The following is a 20386-nucleotide window of genomic DNA, read 5'->3' on the forward strand; positions in this document are numbered from 1 at the left end:
TGTAGTCTGCAACAGATTTGCTAAATGTTGGATGGGCATAAAAATCTATGTTAGAAGTATCCCTCCAGTGCCTAGACTGCCAACAATATTTATGCTAATGGTTTCTTTTCAAAGAATGTAATATCCTTACATCCTTCACAACAACTTCTCAAAGTTTCACCAGAAATATATTGGACTTAAAAGAATTTGAACAAGGAAACATGAAGCAAATCAGGGACTAAAATAAATGAATTAGAGCACTGATAGCTGTTCAGCATATTACGTGATACTGCATATTCCTACTAGCTCTGTCTGCTCTGAGCTATTCTGGTAAACCACTCCTCTAGGTTCTGGCTGAACAGCATGTGTAATGTCTGTGACAGTCTGAGCCTTGGAGATGGAATTGGGTGAACAGAGTAGTCTATTCAGATAAGTGTAGGGAACTCATTCACATGGAAATCATTCCTGGCACTGTCGAAACAAAGTATGAGTGAAAGAGGAAACAAAAAGGAGCCACGGCGAGCTGCACTCCCAGCAGCAGTAAATCAGCAGAGCTTCATTGTTCACCATAAATGTAAGTTACTTTGCATCACATCAGTCTCACCCACAGTTTTAAGAGATGGTGGTGACACATAGTCCTGCAGTAAAAGATTGCTTTAGATTAATTTGAAATCTGATTCTCAGCTATGTGTAGAAACCATGTTATACCAGTGTAACAGCAAAAAAATTTTAAATTGAAATTATTTTCACCTTCCTTAAAAGCCCATAGATTTTTTTTATTGTACTGAGAAGTTGGATGAGACTTAGTTTAATTAAGTAAAGGGCAGAAAAAGTGCAGAGCTAGCTAGTACCAGCAAAAACCTAGCATGATACTTAGGAAATCTGTATGCTTCTGAATTTTGTTGTGTCAGATGTGCTTCCACTAGGAGGAGTTGTCATCATATCCTTACCCTATGAGATTATCAGACTTGTGCTTTAACTTGTTTGATGAAAAAGTGATAGTTCACAATGTAACTAGAAACAATCTATAAAGTTCACCTATGTCTACCTAAATTGTAGTACACAAACTTCTAATTGGTGGCAATATAAATATGAAAAAAGCTTGCAGCTTATGGTACCCCACAAGCAAACTTATGTTTGTCATTTTCATTGTGGCAAAAATTAAATGGATTTCTGAAAGATTACAATTCATTTTAAATTTTAAGTTTTCCATAGAACTTTGAGAATTTCAGAGTCTTAAATTATGTTTTAATAGTCACAATTAGGGGAAAAGCTTGAAATGAAATTCCAAGGAAGAGGAAAGAAGAGTAAAAGTTAAATCTTATATGTACACAGTCTTAGGGGTTTTTTTTAAAATATATTTTTTGTTTAAAACTTATGTTGTAAATTCTGATTATCACTTTGAAATGTGGTGGTTTAGAAGTTTTGGTGGAACATTCTTTCATTTGTGTTTTAAATTCAATGTAATAGAGCCACTGCTTGAATTTAAGTGCTTGTTTTGATCTGTTTGCAAATGAAGTGTTGCAAGGTAGTGATCTATTTGGTGGTATAGTTTTGCCGTGTTTTTGTTACTGTTTTCCTGTACTCATCTCTTTTCAACAAATCATGAAATATGATTCTAGTAAAATGTGTGTTTCGGTCCCTTTTCAGCAAACAGCTTCTGCATAGACTCCCATGGGGTAAAGAGATAGAGACCTTCATCAAGCCTGTCCTTTCATTAAGAGGGAAAGGGACTGTTTAAGAATACATCAACTTGGTATGCTTAAAAGACTTTCAGATTGTTCTAGAGAAAGAAAATAAACCTCAGATTTTAAACCTCTTGGGTGTTACAAAACAGAGCTGAAATTTTCCATGCAGCTTTATCATTTCTCGTGTTCAAGGGCCCTGAGTTTTGCAGTGAATCAAAAAGCTACAGTGACACTCCCTAGAGAATTACCAATCTTTTTACTGGAGTTGCTCCCAGAACACAGTTGGCCAAAGTAAGGAAGTCTCTGCCTCAGTTGCTTTATTTTGCAGTCCAGGATAAATTAAAGGGTTTATGTTTGCATGCAGACTCTGTTCTAGATTGCAGAGGTGTCCATAACATATAGCAGGATTTGACTGGATGCTTAATGTCTCAAATTTTCATTTTGCTGTATAAGCAACTCCTTGCCATTGCTTGCTTTGTGGCAGCACAAGGTTTCTTGTGGATGTATAGTGAAGGAAAGAAGACTCCTGAGTTGACTTGAAATAACAGCCTCTCTTCCTGGGCAATTTTCTCTACCCAGTCAAGTCTCTCTCACATCTTCTTTTGTGATTTTCTTGTGTATTTTCTACATGTTATAACAGGGATTTATCAGGGGTACCACTTTGATAATTTTATTTCTTTGCTTCATTTTGTCACACCATCACCACTGTAAGAACATAAGCCTTTTTTTACATTATATTCTTATGCTTTCTTTTTCCCTCTTCACCCTTGATGCCCTGTACATAAAGTTTCTACATAGATCACATTCCCATCTATGAAATTTTCTTACTTAGGTAGTTCTTTGCTTATAAGATGTCTTTTCATTTAAGTCTAGAGTTGGAATATGGTTGTACTTATTACACAATGCGTAATTGATTTTCATGCACAGTTAACCAAAACATCAAGGTTTTTCATATTATTCCTATCTGAAAAAAAGAATGGAGATCATTTACTTGTGATGTCATCCAGTTTATGTGCAGTGTATCAGGCTCTGTTCCTGTGAATACAGAGAGGAAGGAATTTTTGGTCCTGGTTTCCAACTCCTTTTAGCCACAGTCTTTGGCCCAGTAAGTGCTTTCTCTGGACTGACCAGTGCACAGCCCCAGTATTTGTTTGATCAGTGTCTGACACTTTGGTTCTGCTGGTGGATTGCTTTTCAGGTATTTCTGCTGCTTTTGTCTCTTTCCCCATCTTGGAGGTACCCTTCTCTTTTTGTCAGCAGAAAAGATGGAGTTGGCTTTATTACAGACTTTACTAAGTTGCATTACCAGCATTACCAGCCTACAGCTCTATTAGGTTAGCAGAACCTTGTTCAGTTCTTAACTGCAAAATTTATTTAAAGCAGTAGGCTAGAACAAGTGTCATTGAAATTGTGGCAAATTACCATTACTGTAGGAACAAATCTCAGAGAAGAAGGTTACTTTTCTCAATAAAATATTAACATTTCTGTGGAGATGAGGCAAGCTTTGGGGTCATTGACTGATATCTTCTGGCTTTCCCACTCTGCCTTTAGTATTCCTTTTATAAAACAGTTATTTTTTGAGATTTTTTCCAAAATACATAGATTTACTGTCTTAAATTGTAAATCTGTATTGTATTTTCAAAAATTAACTATACTACTTAAAGCACATCTTACACTTGGCAAATTGCTTAAAGAAGAGAGAGAAGAAATAGAATTATGACTTGGTCTGCAAAAGAAGAGGTAGTTTTTTTGTATTATGGTGGTAAGATCTCTGAGATGTGACATCACAAGCTTCATGACCACTTCCAATTTTTAATTTTTAAAATATTTTTAAATTTTTCATTCTACAGTATACAGAAGCTGGTGCAAAAATGGCAGAAAATTCCTGCCACTTGAATATGCACCACAATGCAACATTTCTGAATGAATTGCCTAGTTAAGCACAAATAGCTGTGATGAGCAAAGGGAACAGACCTTTGCTCAGTGTTATTACTCAGTGCCACAACACAGGACCTGAGGTGTGCATGATGTTGCATGGAAAGGTCAGATTTATTGAGGCTGTAATTAAGAGGTTTTGTTGATTTCATTAATGACAGAAAAAGATAAAGGTACATCTGAAGTGGAAGTGCATTACAATCTATCTGAAAACAAAACTGATGGGCCTTTCATTCAAGTTAGGAAAGCATGCCAAGTTCAAGTGATTAAAAACCTTAAGCAAATTTACCCAGGCAAGTGTCCAGTAAATCAATTTATACTAATAAATTATTTTGTCACAGCAGGAGGATAGTTTTAATTTGGAAATACAATCCAAGTCAATTTTGCTGAAAGAGAAAAGGCACAATAAGGGAAATTACTTTCCAGATGAGATGAAATTGCTGGCTCTGCTGACTCACATGAGTAATTTTGTTGGGGACAGGATTATACCATGATATGTGGCTTGAGTCATAGTACTGCCTGAATCCCAAAGGGAGACTGAAAAAGGAGCATGAATTACTGTGCCTGGAATACTTTCTATAGTCATATTGTGATTTGGGGTTACTCAATCGTGGTACCTTTGTCATACACACTTTTTAAAAATTAATGGTGCCAATTTGACAAAACCATAGCTGAAGTAAGAATCTGATATTACATATTATCTGCAATATTACAAGGCAACATCAGTAGCAGCATCTTTTTAATGGGATAGTGTGATAGAGGAAAGAACCAATGACTTATCGGTCTAGTAAAGCATTGGAGTGTGAACAACTGGATCTAAAAGCTACATATAAAATACCTTTCTCTGTGCATTTGCATCATGTGTGTCCCAATATGCATGGCTGCGCCTGTGAGAGAGAATGCAGGAAAGCACTCTGAAAGCAAAAGTTCAGCTCAGTAGATCAGAGAGCTGTGCTAGGAATCTCCCATTATTGCTCATTTAATATTTTTTAGCAGTAACTTGATTTCATAAAAGCCTCTGAACAGGCGGGGCTCAGAAATAGAATGATACAAACTTAGGTGAGATTTAAATTGTTTCTTTTTATGTGAAAACTCCAGAAATGGTATAAATTATGTGGGCAGTTCTGCAAGACCTTCCATGTAAGGAGTCCAGAATACCTTCAGTCTTGAACAGAAGTCTAACTAAGAAATAGAAGCAAGTCATGTAGCCTTAGTGGTTCTATCCCAAAAATCTGGTGACCTGACCAAACCTATGATGATCTCTTTTTCCAGGTCCTTAAATGTATAGGAACTGACATTTTTCAGAATAGATAAACAGAAGAGAGATCTTGTGTTTCTCTGCAATACATGCTGTCATTTTTATTTTTCTTTCCAGGGAAAGGAAGGATATTAATTTCTTAGTTGGGAAAAAATATGTGCCCAAAATCTGCCACACACTTTGCCAGTGTGTTCATAATCATATTTTGCATCTTGAAAAATGTTGTCATTACCTGCCTTAAGGAAAAGTTAATCCTATTTTCAGAGATAAAAATAAATAATGTAAAAAATAGAATAATAGGGAACTCCCTCTGCCTACAACCACATCTCATAATGATATATTTAGTGGGTTTTACAATTTGTTTTGCAATTCCATATTACTCTTAACTTTGATAAGGCTATGAGTAGATCTTGAGTCCGGACCACTAGGTTGTACCCTGCATCCAATGAACAGTATACTATTGGTTAAATAGGAGTTATTTGAGTTTATTCACCAAAACTACCATTAGCAGAAAGACCAGAAAGGCAATTAGTTGCCTTGTGAGAGAAAGGGAACTTTTTTCTCCTTCAGCTGTAGGAATAAATTTTTCATTAAAGCAAAAAGGATAAGTCTACCAAGGTGTTAGCAAATGGCATGTGAAAGTGTGCCATAATAATACAAAAATAATCCTATTCAAAGGTGTAATTGCAATGGATTTGAAAGTAAAGCATCTTGTATTTCTTAGTGTCTTATCATACAAGGGCATGAATTTCGTTTTGTACGGGGGTTTGGACAACAGGAATATTGGTATTTTGGTTTGCATTTATTTGTTGGTTTGGAGGTTGTTTTTTGGTATAAATTAATAACAGCAAATGCAGCTGGCCAAGTAAGATTAGATAGCCACAGTTTATCACTGTATTGTTAAAGAGAATGCTGCTCTATGGAAATTCTAGGATTCCTTTCATGCTTAGTGCAAAATTTTTCTTTGTTCTGGGATGATAGGTGTGATGACTTCTACCAATTACTGTAGATTTAAAAATTGTTATGTACTAATATGGAATCCTAAGCAGTCACAATTAAATAGAAAAATATGTAGTCTTAAAAATATATGTTCTTACTGAAGTTGCTAAACAGTTTTGAAAAGGGATCTTTTATGACAACAAATTTGAAGTCTCTTACTTTAAAATGTATGAACCAGAAAAGAGGTATTTGTCCAGGGTTTTATTTATGTTTTAGCCAACCAGCTGTGGTTTTCCTTTTATCTCTCTGAGAATCATGTGCCCTTCGTGCTGATCTTGCAATCTGAAAGTACCTGTTTAAAGCAAGCCATAAATGAAAGATGTCAGGGGCTGAGCTTGTCCTCGCCTCACATAAGAATGTTCTCTGTGGCTTTCACATTCCTCATGGAAATTCTTTTGTGGTGTGTCAATTAAATGTGTAGATCTTCTGGTCAATGTTACTCCACAAAATACTCCTAGTTACTGGAATGCCACAGTTCTTTAGATGTATACTCATTACCCATAGCCTGCAATACTTTCACGATAATGAAAAATCTGCAATAAAGCAAATAATATAACACAGTATTCCAATGGATAATAGAGGGATTTCACAATGTGACTTGCAAATTAGTATTTTTGTTCTTTAACAGTCTATGAAGTGACAAATTCCAGAATTACATCTTCCACAGTATAACTGTGTATGTGTCTCTGAAGCGCAACCATTTTGACTTTTTTCCAAGGCTGAGTACTGAGGTAAAATTCACAGACATCCAAAACATTTTGTATATTGCGAACTGTTGCTGTTCGAACTGAAATGCTTTTAAAGCATTTCTAGGAATGTATTGTCCACTGATACAATTAATACTGCTACTGTGGCCTACCTTTCTGCAGAGCGGTATTTTTACGTTTGCAATTTTTATTTTCAAAAAAGAAGAAAGACATCAAAGCTTTTCTAGTGTTCCAAGAATTATGAAAATGCTAAATGACTTTCCCCATCTCACAGAAAGCAGCACTGACTCTTTGCTGACCATAACTTGTCAGCCTTTGGGGCAGCTTCTTGTGTGTTGAGAGTAAGCGGATATCTTAGAATATGTGGTTTGTAGCTGAAAAGTCATAATTACAGACAGTTTATCCAGAGCTAATGAGCAACTACTTCTTCTCAAGTATAGATGAGAGAAAGATCTTCAACTAAAACTAAAATGAAATAACAAAAATACGCAATTCAATGCACTAGGTGTCTGAATGTGAGCATTTCCTGCTTCTGGAATCAGTGTTCGGACAAAAAATATTCAGCCAGCCAGTTGCAGATTTAGAATTGGGCATTCTTGAATTGATTTAGGCTATGCTCAAACTTGCACATAGACATGTCTTCAGAAATGCAGCAATTCTTGGAAGCTTAAGTATTTGTCTGTGCAGATCTTGCATAACTGCATGCATTTGAAGCCCTAAAGCAGATAGCTTTCCAGAAGTAATGAGTTAAAACATAGAATGAGAGGCATGTAAAGAAGGGCCTAGCACTAGAACACACGGAGAAAGCACAGCACTAGGAAAACAGAGCAATAAATTAGATAAAAGGTAGAGCATCATGACAAGAGAAGAGATAGGTATAGGAGAAACTAATAAGCTAAGCAGGTTTAGAGCCAGCAATGTCAAAACGACCCTAAGGGTTTTGCCAAGCCACGAGATCTAAGCCAAATACACCGGGAATTGACCAAATTAGGAAAAGAGTTCAAAAGTTTAAAGAGGAAGACTCATCGGAAAGACCCCGTCTATGGTGAAGGCAACAGGAACGACCACCTGAAAATTCCCCAAAAGAGATGTCTCCACCTACGCTCCGCCCACGCTCCGCCTACACCACGCCCCATATGAATATGCATGATTATGTATCTGATCTGATGTAATCCTATACCCAAAATTGTATATAAGGCTTGCTTTTGCTATGTGAACTCAGAAATCCATTTTGTGATTTCTCCGACGCGTCGCTAATAAAAATACCTCCTGCTTAATTGACTTAAGCTGAGTCTGATTAGGCAGTCACTCTGCCTGTTTGGGGCAAAATTTGGCATCATTTTCTGGCGAGCCAGGCAGGAGATATGGCACCAGACAGGAGATCCAAGCCTTAAGGGTCCTCTCCCGAGCCGGGTCTAGGGTCGGGGTCTTCTGGGCGCCTCTGACGGCTTTTCGTCGGGAGAAGCTCCTTCCCTAGACCGGTGCTCTCAGATGGACGCTGGCTGCATCTCCTGCTCAATTAAGAAGTATTTTAATTGCCTATTGGCTTTAAGAGGTATTTGAATTGTTTGTTGGTTTTGGGATAAAGCGCTTTGTTTGGAAAACGAGGGTCAGACGTGACCGCTCGCAGGGTAAGCCGGAGGGACGCCTCGGTAAAAATCCCTGATTTTACGGGTTAAAGTCCCGTAAATACGGGTTAAAGTCCCGTAAATACGGTACGGGTTAAAGTCCCGTAAATACGGGTTAAAGTCCCGTAAATACGGTACGGGTTAAAGTCCCGTAAATGCGGGTTAAAGTCCCGTAAATACGGTACGGGTTAAAGTCCCGTAAATGCAGGTTAAAGTCCCGTAAATACGGTACGGGTTAAAGTCCCGTAAATGCGGGTTAAAGTCCCGTAAATACGGTACGGGTTAAAGTCCCGTAAATACGGTACGGGTTAAAGTCCCGTAAATACGGGTTAAAGTCCCGTAAATACGGTACGGGTTAAAGTCCCGTAAATGCGGGTTAAAGTCCCGTAAATACGGTACGGGTTAAAGTCCCGTAAATGCGAGTTAAAGTCCCGTAAATACGGGTTAAAGTCCCGTGAAAAGAGTACAAAAGGAAACGACTAAGTTATAGTAGAGAAGAGTTGAACTTGGTATCTTTGGTGTGTTTTGCTGTATGAGAGATTGCCTACTGTTCTTTGAGAACGGGAGAAAGATGTGTTAATTGGTGGTTTTATGTGTTTGTTTTATGTGTCCGTTGTAAAATCTTGTAGGAGACGCTTTTATTACTTTCTATGTAAACAGATTAGAAATGTATGTGCATGAACTTGAGAACCCGGTATTTCACAGTCTATCGGCGACCAAGGCCATAAGGTAAGAACCTTTCACTGTACGAGTGTGTGTAGAGTAAGTGAGACGCAGCATCGCTGCGAAACGAGAGCAGAGTCCCGATCCACATTTCCTGGACAAAGCGAATGGAAATTGTGTGAATGAAGTGTTAAGGTATATTGGCATATAGTACTTGTGGAAAAGAGCACGAATACCTAAAAGTGATGAATTTGTACAAGTTGTGGGAGCAACAGGCCAACCAGAAAAAGCTTACTTTTTGAAACCCATTAAATACAAAATTGAGAAACAAATGGGAATACTTCAGTTCCTGTATTTACCAAATTCGCCAAAGCCCTTATTGGGAAGAGACCTATTAGAAAACCTGAGAGCCATAATAAAGTTCAACAAGGACAAATTGGAATTTCAAGTAAACGATGAACAACTGATTACAGCCCTAAGCCTAACAATCAGTTGTGTGGAACCCAAACCTGAGAACCACAATTTCGAGCGAATCCTGAGCAAGACTTATCCATTGGTATGGGCTACGGATATACCTGGAAAATCAAAACGAGCGACACCGATTGTTGTCGAACTTAAAGTCGGGGCAAGACCAGTAGTAAGAAAACAATACCCTCTGAAGATAGAAGACAGAAAGGGAATTGAGCCCATAATCAAAAGGTTTTTAGAACTGGGGTTATTAGTAGAATGTGAATCGGATTTTAATACACCGATCTTGCCAGTAGAGAAACCTAATAGAACGTATAGGCTCGTTCAAGATCTGAGGGCAGTAAACGAAATAACCAAGACATTACACCCGGTGGTTGCTAATCCATATACGCTTTTAACTAGGCTAAAGGATAGCCTGGCCTGGTTCACCGTATTAGATTTGAAAGACGCATTCTTCTGCCTTCCCTTAGCCCCCGAGAGTCAAAGGATTTTTGCCTTTGAGTGGGAATCAGTAGATAGGAGGAGAAAGACCCAACTTACCTAGACACGGTTGCCCCAAGGCTAGTCTAACTCGCCCACGATCTTTGAGAATCAGTTAGCCAAAGAATTAGAACAATGGGAAGGGCCGCCGGGAGATGGCGCTCTCCTGCAGTACGTAGACGACCTCCTAATAGCGACAGTGACAGAGGAAGAATGCATTGAATGGACTATTTCCTTGTTGAATTTCCTGAGTTTAAGTAGATATCGAGTCTCTCAACAGAAAGCACAACTAGTGCAAAAGGAAGTGGTGTACCTGAGATAAATCTCCAGAGGACAGCGATCCCTAGGAGCAGCCAGGAAAGAGGCCATCTGCCAGATGCCCAAACCAGAGACAGTGAGAGACCTGCGCGCCTTTCTAGAGATGACAGGTTGGTGTCGGCTATGGATCTACCAGTATGAGATACTCGCTAAACCATTGTAAACCAAGAATGTCCTAGTTTGGACTCCCGAGGCAGAAGAGGCCTTTAAGAGGCTGAAGCGGGAGCTGATGAGAGCACCAGCCTTAAGTCTCCCAGATGTGTCAAAACCATTCTGGCTATTTTCCCATGAGCGGCAAGGGATGGCCCTAGGAGTACTAGCACAGCAGTTGGGACCACACAAGAGAGCTGTGGCCTACTTCTCCAAGCGATTAGATGAAGTAAGTAAAGGATGGCCAGGCTGTCTGAGGGCAGTGGCCGCAGTGATAATTAACATAGAAGAGGCCAGGAAGTTTACGCTAGGCCAAAAAGTGACTGTGTTAGTATCCCACACTGTGTCAGCTGTGCTAGAACAGAAAGGCAACCATTGGTTGTCGCCTTCCAGATTTTTAAAGTACCAGGCCATCCTAGCTGAATCAGATGATGTAACCATTCAGGTAACTAATATTGTGAACCCAGCTTCATTCTTAGAAAGAAGAGCTCCAGCAGAACCCATCGAACATGACTGCCTGAAAACAATTGAAGCCGTCTACTCCAGTCGCCCAGATCTCAAAGAAGAGCCGTTCGAAGACGCGGACAACTGGTTTTCAGATGGCAGCAGCTTCGTGAGGCAAAGAGTAAGAATGGCTGGCTATGCAGTCACCACTACAGAGAGGGTAATTGAGTCAAACCCCCTGCCTGCAGGGACTTCATCTCAAAAGGCAGAGCTGATAGCCCTGACCCGAGCCCTGGAATTAGCAGAGAACATGCAAATTAATATATGGACAGACTCTAAATATGCCTTTTCTGTCGTACATGCTCATGGAGCCATCTGGAAAGAAAGAAGACTGTTGGCTACACAAAGAAAAACAGTCAAACATGCAGAAGAGGTTCTGCGACTGCTAGAGGCGGTCCAACTCCCAACACAAGTAGCCATAATGCATTGCAAGGGGCACTTGAAAGGCAATACTATTCCAGAAATAGGGAACAGGAAGGCAGATACAGAAGCTAAATTGGCGGCCATAAGAAATAGGGAAGCGGAAATAGCGGCCCTAATACCAGGGGAGCTGGATATCAATATCCAGCCAGATTACCAAGAATCAGATCATAAGTAGATTCAAAGGAATAAGGGCAAAATACTAGAAAATGGTCGGGGTCGATTAGAAACAAGACAGTTAGTGATACCAGGAAACGTGATGTGGCAGTTTGTGAAGGCAGAACATGAGAAGGCCCATTGGGGCCTAGATTCGCTTTACCAATATTTGCAGACCAGAATAGCAGGACCAAAATTATTTACTACTATAAAACACGTTACGTCCCAGTGTGAACAGTGTCTGAAGAACAACCCAAACACAAGAACCAAAGTACACCTAAGAGCTATAAACCGAAGTAAATTCCCAAGTGAGATATGACAAATTGATTTTTCTGAACTCCCAAGAAAAGGGGAGTTTCAGTACCTGTTGGTATTAACTGACACATTTTCTGGGTGGCCTGAAGCATTCCCCTGTAAGACAAATAAAGAAAGAGAGGTAACTAGAGTACTGTTGAATGAAATTATTCCACGGTTTAGAGTACCGAAGAGCATTTCTTCAGATAGAGGTACACATTTCTGTGCAAAAGTAGTGAAAGCAATAAGCAAAGCATTACAAATCAATTGGCAATTGCACACGCCCTACCGTCCACAGGCCAGTAGGCAAGTAGAAAAGATGAATCATCTTATCAAACAGCAAATTGCTAAAATATGCCAAGAGACTAATTTGCAGTAGTATCAAGCTTTGCCTATTGCTCTGCTGAGACTGAGAGTCAAGCCAAGATCGAAAGAAAAGTTAAGTCCTTTTGAAATTCTATATGGTAGACCTTATGCTATGCAAGCTGTAAATGGAGATGTCATAGACCAGATTGGTAATCAATACATTTACGATTATGTAATTGCGGTGGGGAAACAGTTTGATAAGAATGCTGCTGTGATGATAGAGCACCAACCTAAGCAACCGGATTGCAAATTGCATCCGTTTAACCCCGGTGATTGAGTGTATGTTAAGAATCTTTTAAGAAAACCCCTACAAGAAAAGTGAGAGGGACCTTTCCAAGTGCTGCTGACTACCTTCACCGCAGTTCAGATCAAGGAACGACCTACGTAGATCCACTATTCACGAGTCAAGAGAGCTCCGGAAAACAAACAAGAAGAGATTAAACCTGCCCTAGATGTACAGACTTCTGAGTCAGCTGTCTCCGCAAGATCACGTGAGAATCCAACATAAACTAACATTGACTTTGCCAAAACCTTTATCTCTCGTAGCAGAATTTAATGCCGAAGCTAGAGCTGCATTGCGTAGCACGCCAATACAGTAGACAGGGTGGGTTGAAACATACAGTCAACAAAGACCTGACCCACAGGACCCTATTCACGATCAGCCGTGTTTTGGGTGTGGGGAAAGAAATTGTGTGAGACTAATTAGATTTCTTTGTGGACGTTGCGATAGAAAATTTTGGAACGTACAAAGTCGTTTACTAGACCTCCAATGTTATGAGTGTAGCTGCAAAGAAGCAAGGGAAAATGACGACTATTTGGCCTTAGAGAAATTCGCCAACAGACCCATTTTAGAGGCTAAAGAATTGTTTGAAGCTCCCGAACAAATTGTATTAGAGTAGTGCCATTAGAAAGTACACCGTTGGTTACAATATTGTTTGAAACTTAGTCGTTCTAAAGTTTTATCGACCCGTTGCTATTCTTCTGTCCCACGACATCCACTAACAAGTGACCAAATTGGACCCTTTAAAAACCACTAACAAGTGACCAAATTGGACCCTTTAAAAAAAAAAAAAAAAAAAAAAAAAAACAAAGAGATTTAGACACTGAACTAGAAAAGGCTATTTTACGAGTAGAACAAATTCACATCAAGCAACGAGAACGCCAAAAGAAACAAAATTGACAGCCAGACATTATGACCCCGACTCCACCCCAAACCTTTACAACTCTGATCATTAGACTCTCGATAAATATAGCTCTTCCCCAAGACTCTTCCCCAATAGACCCATAGTCTCATGCACATCAGTGTATCCACCCAGAATTAAGAATGAGCGGACCCTATTTCGAAGTTTATGCCTTACGTAACAACCAGCCATATGCAAGTGAAGTATGAGATCAGCCCTCCATGATAGCATACAAAGGAGACCAAATCCAAATTGAGTGTCGAGAGCTTGACCCAGCAAGAGAAAGAGAAAGAAAAACAAGGCGGCTGGTATTAACAATTCAACCCTCGATGCCAGCCTAAAGCAGTACACAACCTAACCTTTATAGGGCCTCAGGTGATAAGAAAATCTAACGAACTAAAATTATTGTTAGACCCCACTTATTCCCTGAAAAAAGTGCAAATGAACATTCACACCGATATTACTTATTTGCAAAAGGATTGCCGATTTATGCTTAGATGCTGAAAATAGTGTATGTACCTTAGAAATGCTTCCGCATGATAGAACACAATCACAAGTTTACTATATAAGAAATGAGTGTGCTTGCGTAAAGACAGCTTGTGACAACGTCACTATAGATAATTGCCTAGAAGAGACTAACAATACTAACTTTTGTGTATGCAACTTTACCAAGTTCATAAGTTGTGATTTTCATTACACTGTCCCAATAACTACCCAACAGCTAATTAACGCAAATTTCAACCTATATCAAGAGATACCGAAATTACAAATTAGAATGGACGTCAAAATTCTCAAAGCAATGCTTGCACACCCTGAAGTAAAGAAATTGGTGCAAAAGGTGAATCAAACAACTAAACAAATAGTATAGCAGATAGAACACAATTCAGAAAAAATAAAGAATGTCCTGACCGAAGTAGAACAAGTAGGCCAGCATCACTGGTGGGACATCTTTACAGGATACTCCCCAACAGCTACACAAGTCTTCCATTACCTAGTGCACCCAATGCTAGTAGTAATTGTAGCTTTGTTATTACTAACTCTTACAAACATTTGTTTGTGGTAGAGACTAAGGGGCATAATGAAGAAGACCCAAATGATTTGGGCAATAGTACGAGCCTATCAGCGTCCTGTGGGACCAGAACTTGACGAAAGAATTCGTAAGTTACAAGAAAAAGGGGGGAAATGAAGCCCTAAAGCAGATAGCTTTCCAGAAGTAATGAGTTAAAACATGGAATGAGAGGCATGTAAAGAAGGGCCTAGCACTAGAACACACGGAGAAAGCACAGCACTAGGAAAACAGAGCAATAAATTAGATAAAAGGTAGAGCATCATGACAAGGGAAGAGATAGGTATAGGAGAAACTAATAAGCTAAGCAGGTTTAGAGCCAGCAATGTCAAAACGACCCTAAGGGTTTTGCCAAGCCACGAGATCTAAGCCAAATACACCGGGAATTGACCAAATTAGGAAAAGAGTTCAAAAGTTTAAAGAGGAAGACTCATCGGAAAGACCCCGTCTATGGTGAAGGCAACAGGAACGACCACCTGAAAATTCCCCAAAAGAGATGTCTCCACCTACGCTCCGCCCACGCTCCGCCTACACCACGCCCCATATGAATATGCATGATTATGTATCTGATCTGATGTAATCCTATACCCAAAATTGTATATAAGGCTTGCTTTTGCTATGTGAACTCAGAAATCCATTTTGTGATTTCTCCGACGCGTCGCTAATAAAAATACCTCCTGCTTAATTGACTTAAGCTGAGTCTGATTAGGCAGTCACTCTGCCTGTTTGGGGCAAAATTTGGCATCACATTGAGCTGTGATAACAAGAGAGTATTTTGTCTTTTCTCTTCTGATGTCCATCATATGCCCATCTTAATGTCTATCTTTTATTTCATCTTAGCAACTGGGGAAAAAAGTAATGAAAAATAATTTAATTTACAGATAACTCAAATTCAAATGGCATAATGAGAACAAACTGTAAAAGTCTTTCAGTTGCTTTTTTCCTTAGAAATATTTTGTAACAGGTTGACTTTAGCTATGTCCCCACCTTGGACAAACACCCACCACAGAATCTTAGTCATTTTGACTGTCTTACGGAGAATGCAGTTTCATTCACACCCTTCATATTCTTACAGAAAACATTGTTCCTTTTGCCATTCCTCTTCATTTAATGTCTTCTTCATGTGTCACACATTTAAGAAGAATGACATTGCCACTGAATGAGTACTGAGAAACATTCTTTGAATACAAAGGCTGTGTGTCTTTTAATTGATACTGCAGCATCAAGTGACTCTGTTGATTCATCTAAAAGATTATTTTAGCTGCAAGAGCTAAACAAAATATAGTATTCAACATTCCCTGCTTGTATGAGGATTGCAATGAAACAGTGAATTAAAGGTAAAAATCTTAATGTGCCGATAGCTACCTCTTACCATGCAGCCAGAAAAAGGCCATAATAGTGGAACTTGCATTTGTGAAGTGCTTTCTGAGTTCAGTTTAACATTCCTAAGCAATGTTATTTGTAATTCGGTTTTGTTTTTCAGAGTCATAGGCATTGGGAAGGAATAGATAATGAAGTATCTACCCATTTCGAACTGGCTGGCCCAGCTTGGACTTGCAGAATATTGCACACTCTTTGAACAATATGATGGCATAGAGGTGAGAACTGTCCTTTTTCAATAAAATTCTTGAGAAAATATTAAGATCTTTAAAGCTACTAAAAAAACCCCAACCAAAATGTGCCTATAAAAGTTTCAGTTGTGTTACCCTAAGCATCTGCTGTTCAGTGCTGGAGTTCTCAACAATCTTAGTTGTGTTCCTTCTTACAACCTTTTTGCTGAAGTCTGAAGAGCAAGCATATTGCATTTTTAGTCCTTTGTTGTCTTTATTGGAGGATGATTTTGGGATTTGGAAGATATTGAGTCTTTGAGAAAACCAGTGGGACCCTTTGTCACTGTTGCCAAAGCTGAAAAATCATTTCTACTGACATGTGAATTCAACATTAGTACCAGCTTTTGCATTTGGGCAAACCAAGAAAGGAATAAATTGCAAGTAAGAATTATGCAACTCTCTACTTTCATGTTATTAGTTACATATGAGTTACCATTTGAGAAAGAATATTACATTCTCAGGCATGACTTTAGGTCTCCAACAGTGAGAACTTTTTTTTCTTTTAAAACAGTATTAGCTAGTGGCCTAAGAAATTGAGGCATTCAGTAATTTGACCATTACTCCGTCTAAAGCAAATAATGTCAGGCTTTTGAAGCAGTTTTAGTTTGAAAGAAAGATTTCTAAATTACAGTTTCAGAAATAGTGGTTCACGCTAGAAATTCTGTGTCAATTGTCTTATTATTTACACAGTGAATCAATCTCATTTTGTGTTTTGGGATCTGAATTGCAAATCTCCATTAGAAAAAGCTACTTCCAGTAACATGACTTTCTAGTAACAGAATACTGTACATTCTATGTACCTCTCTTTATCTTATTTACAATGAAAATACAGAACAGTAAAAATATGAAGAAATGTATTTTGATAGATTTTCTATTTGCTCTGAAAGTTTTCATCATCAAGTGAAGTTTTGTACCCACTTATAAATGGACATCAAATTGAAATTCTGTACTTCTTTGTAAATCATGTCTGGAGTTATTCAGCAGCATATTTTGAAAGTAAAATAGTAATAAGGTTTTGTAGAAAGTGGATTAAAGAGAACAGTTCAGGTTTGATTACTCAAATGCATTATATGGAAATTCTTGTTCTTCAAAACAGTGTCACAACTTGTTATCTATTATTACAGTGAATATCCTCTCCATTATACAAAAGCTTCCTTTCTAAAATCATTATTCCTATCAGTTCATGCTGAGATGTATCTTCCTTCATTAATTAATGCAATTGGAATATCAGCACTTTAGGGAATTTTTTTTTTTTTTTTTTTACTCAAAGGAGTCATAGTTTCCAGGAACTCTGCAGCTAAGCTGACCAGAGTTGTTTTGATAAAAAACCGAGACAAGGACTTAATATTTTAAAAGTAAAATGCCTTATTCCTACTATGATGTACCTTATCATGACAAGGGGCCTTCATGTAAAATATGAATATACTCACATTTGTTATTAGGTAACTTATGGTACCAGAAACAGCAAACATATCTGAAAGACACTTGAATTCTCCAGTATTAACAGTATAATATTTTCCTTATTCTGGCATTTGCCACAGGACTTATTCCATCTTACAGAAGTTGATCTTAGAAAACTGGGAATTGAAAATCAAGGCCACCGAACACACCTCATTTCCAATATCCTGCTGCTTCAGGAGGTAAAACACAAGAGAGGTAAGAGTTCTGTGCTGTCTCCTAAAGATTGAGGAATGAGCTAAGGCAACCCGAGCTTCCCTGTCCCAAAGGATGATAAACAAATATCCTGATTCAGCCTGGGATACTGCTCTGAATGCAGATCACAGGGGAACTTTACGCAGACAATAAGAGGAATTGTTAAACATTAGTTTAACAAAAATCAAACATCCACATTTTGGCATGGGTTTACAAAATAATATACCCTGTATATTTTTATATATATATATATATAAAAAAAAAATATATATATTTTTTAATATATATTTATATATATATATATATTTTTATATATATATTTTATATTTTTTTTATAAAAGTTGTCATTTAGAAAAGGTTTCACTTTTATTTCCATTTCTATTGCTCTCACAATCTTCATCTTAACAAAACACAGTAATGTTTACATACCATAATTGGCGGAAGTCTGAGTCACAAATATCTTCCTCATTTGGAAAGATCACATCAGAAGGTCTAAACACAGGTAATTTGTGTACATCCCACCTCATCCCTGCTGAGGAGAGGATGAGTGCTTGCACAGTTCTGACCCTTCTTTTCCATTAGGGACTTTGCTGTGAATTAAGACTTGATCACTGCATCATTTGTTGTTTTTATCAGCTCAGTATCAAAATTCAACTCAAATTCATGAGAGTTGGAACAAGCCCTGTAAGACATTCTAGACTGAGTAGAAGGGTATAGTGCGAAGTTATTCAGCTATGACTTGTTGTATTGGGTATTTTGAGAATTGTTCACAAGATAATGAGATATAAGTATTGTGTATTCTGTCCAATAATTCTTCAGATCACTGCCAAAGGTTTTTGCAAATTTAATGTGAAGCACTTAGTTATTTGGCTAACAGTCCTGCTGTTACATTCTCTTGGTCAAGATAAGACTTCTGGACCATGTGTAGAAATTGATTAATCATAAAATGTGTTTAGCTACTGAAGTTCTTAGTAGGAGCTAGAACTGATTGTGTACAAGTAGGTCACTGTATTTCCTCAATGTTTTCTGACAAGTTCAATATTGATTTAATAATTACACAACTTCTACAGCTCATAGGTTTGACTGTCTTAAAATATGAATGTAAATATGACGTTTTTGTAACTGCTACTGTGAACAGATTAGGAAATTATTTCAGTTGATTGCAGTGAAACTGGATGTGTTTCAATTGATATCTGGTTTTGTGTGCATTGGGACTGTGTTTTGTAATCTTTTCAGGTACTGTAGTGTGGAATGTATTACAGTTGTCAATGTAGCATTATTTTTCAGGGCTGGTTTACAGGTTTTCAACGCAGCACTAAATTTTCAAACTGTCATTGACATGGTAAATTGATTTGTAGATAGTTATGCAACATTTCATTCAACTCAACAGAATGTTCCAACACATGACTGTTCAGCTTCAGATATGTTAAGCCTACATCAAATCTTGATGTATTGCTGATGACTTCAGTGAATATGAATTTGAGTCAAAATTTTTCCTTTTAAAATGATGTGTGTATATAATTTTTTTCCCTCCCCAGACACAGATTTTGCAAGGTGACAGCATGATGCCATTTTGGTTTTGTTTTTTCTTTTGGCAGTTAATTGCTAGGACTCTTTAAGCTAAATTCTAGTAAAATTAGTGCTGGTTCATATTTTTATGGGCCTTTATCTTGAGCAATGTCTCCATTCACTGTTGGGTTTTGGCTAATGACAATTAAATGTATAATTGAATTATGTGCTTGAAAAAAATACAGACACAATAATCTCCAAGTTCTGTTTACATTAGGGTATTTGCATCCTCAGTTTCATTGCCTATTGTATTAAGGATTTCTGGGAAGGTTGAAAACAGATCAGCTCAGTCAGTCATACATGAGTGCAGACTGGTTTGTTTTCACAGTAGGGACTAATGGTTGTTATCTGGTCTCCAGCCTATTATGACACAGTTTTGTTTTGTGTCTGTCTTTGACAGAATGCTGTGTCTAGGAGCAAAGTGCCTAATCAGTTACACTTGTTTCCCAACACTGAACTTTGCTGTAGTCAGACGTGAGAGAAAATTGCTAAAATTTTCAATTCTAGTAATTAAATGCTAATGTCCTTCTAATGTACTTACTTGGATCAGAGCAAAGGCTATCTTCTCTGTGTGCTGTTATTTTGAGCTCTAAACAGCAACATTGTATTTGATGCCGGTTCAACAGTTTCCAGAGAGTGCTTCAAGTGATAAGTCACTTAAGTAAGTAAGCATTTTCACAGGGTTAAAAGTGACATTAAATTTTTGGAGTATTTGTGAAAATATTTTCCTGTTTTCTAAAACATCTTGATTCTGAAATGACTTTGAACAGGACATGTCTCAGTACATTTGGATTCCATTTGATTCATCCTGTCTAACTCTAGCAACTTGGGCTGTGTTTCCACAGTAATTAATACCAAGATCTGTGCATTGACATAATGCCCAGCAACACATTAGAGCTGGATGAAACATGTGCACATGATCACATATCTGTTGAATTAGGCTGAGTACACAATACAAAGGTCACTGGCTTGATGCTTTTATGCCATCTTTATGGCAGTCAGTGATAGGGAAGTGAGTGGGGCAACTGATTTTTGAGTGGCATTAGCTAATCAGTAGGAAAATAAATATTCAAAATTGTTACACCACTTCAGCCCAGCAAAATAATAGTGGATCAGTGATTTGAATAATGGGGCTCTGCTATTTTTGATCTGTACCAGAAAAATTAAATGCTGCTGTACCGTTGACTGTAATTGAAGCTACACATTCTAGTGCTTTTGCTCTTTGAAACATTACAAATGCAGCCAGAGTGCTTTGGGGCAGTGCTATGTAGTGTCAACCTGTCAGATTCCAACC

General features: G+C 38.1%; 1 protein-coding gene across 7 annotated transcripts in view; it reads left to right on the forward strand.

Annotated features, from left to right (window-relative positions):
* BCAR3 (BCAR3 adaptor protein, NSP family member) overlaps positions 1–20386 on the forward strand; it is a 94995-nt gene that overhangs the window by 17731 nt on the left and 56878 nt on the right. For 6 of the 7 annotated variants that reach the window (XM_064719883.1, XM_064719882.1, XM_064719884.1 and 3 more), the window contains 2 exons: positions 15744–15858; positions 17412–17526. In XM_064719883.1, the coding sequence (XP_064575953.1) occupies positions 15772–15858; positions 17412–17526 (202 nt within the window). In that variant the 5' untranslated portion in view covers positions 15744–15771. Of the gene's footprint in view, positions 1–15743; positions 15859–17411; positions 17527–17916; positions 18026–20386 lie in introns of those variants that run through there. The other variant, XM_064719885.1, reaches the window with a different exon arrangement.

The sequence above is a fragment of the Zonotrichia leucophrys genome, chromosome 8 (genome assembly GCF_028769735.1).
Source record: "Zonotrichia leucophrys gambelii isolate GWCS_2022_RI chromosome 8, RI_Zleu_2.0, whole genome shotgun sequence".
Taxonomy (NCBI): domain Eukaryota; kingdom Metazoa; phylum Chordata; class Aves; order Passeriformes; family Passerellidae; genus Zonotrichia; species Zonotrichia leucophrys.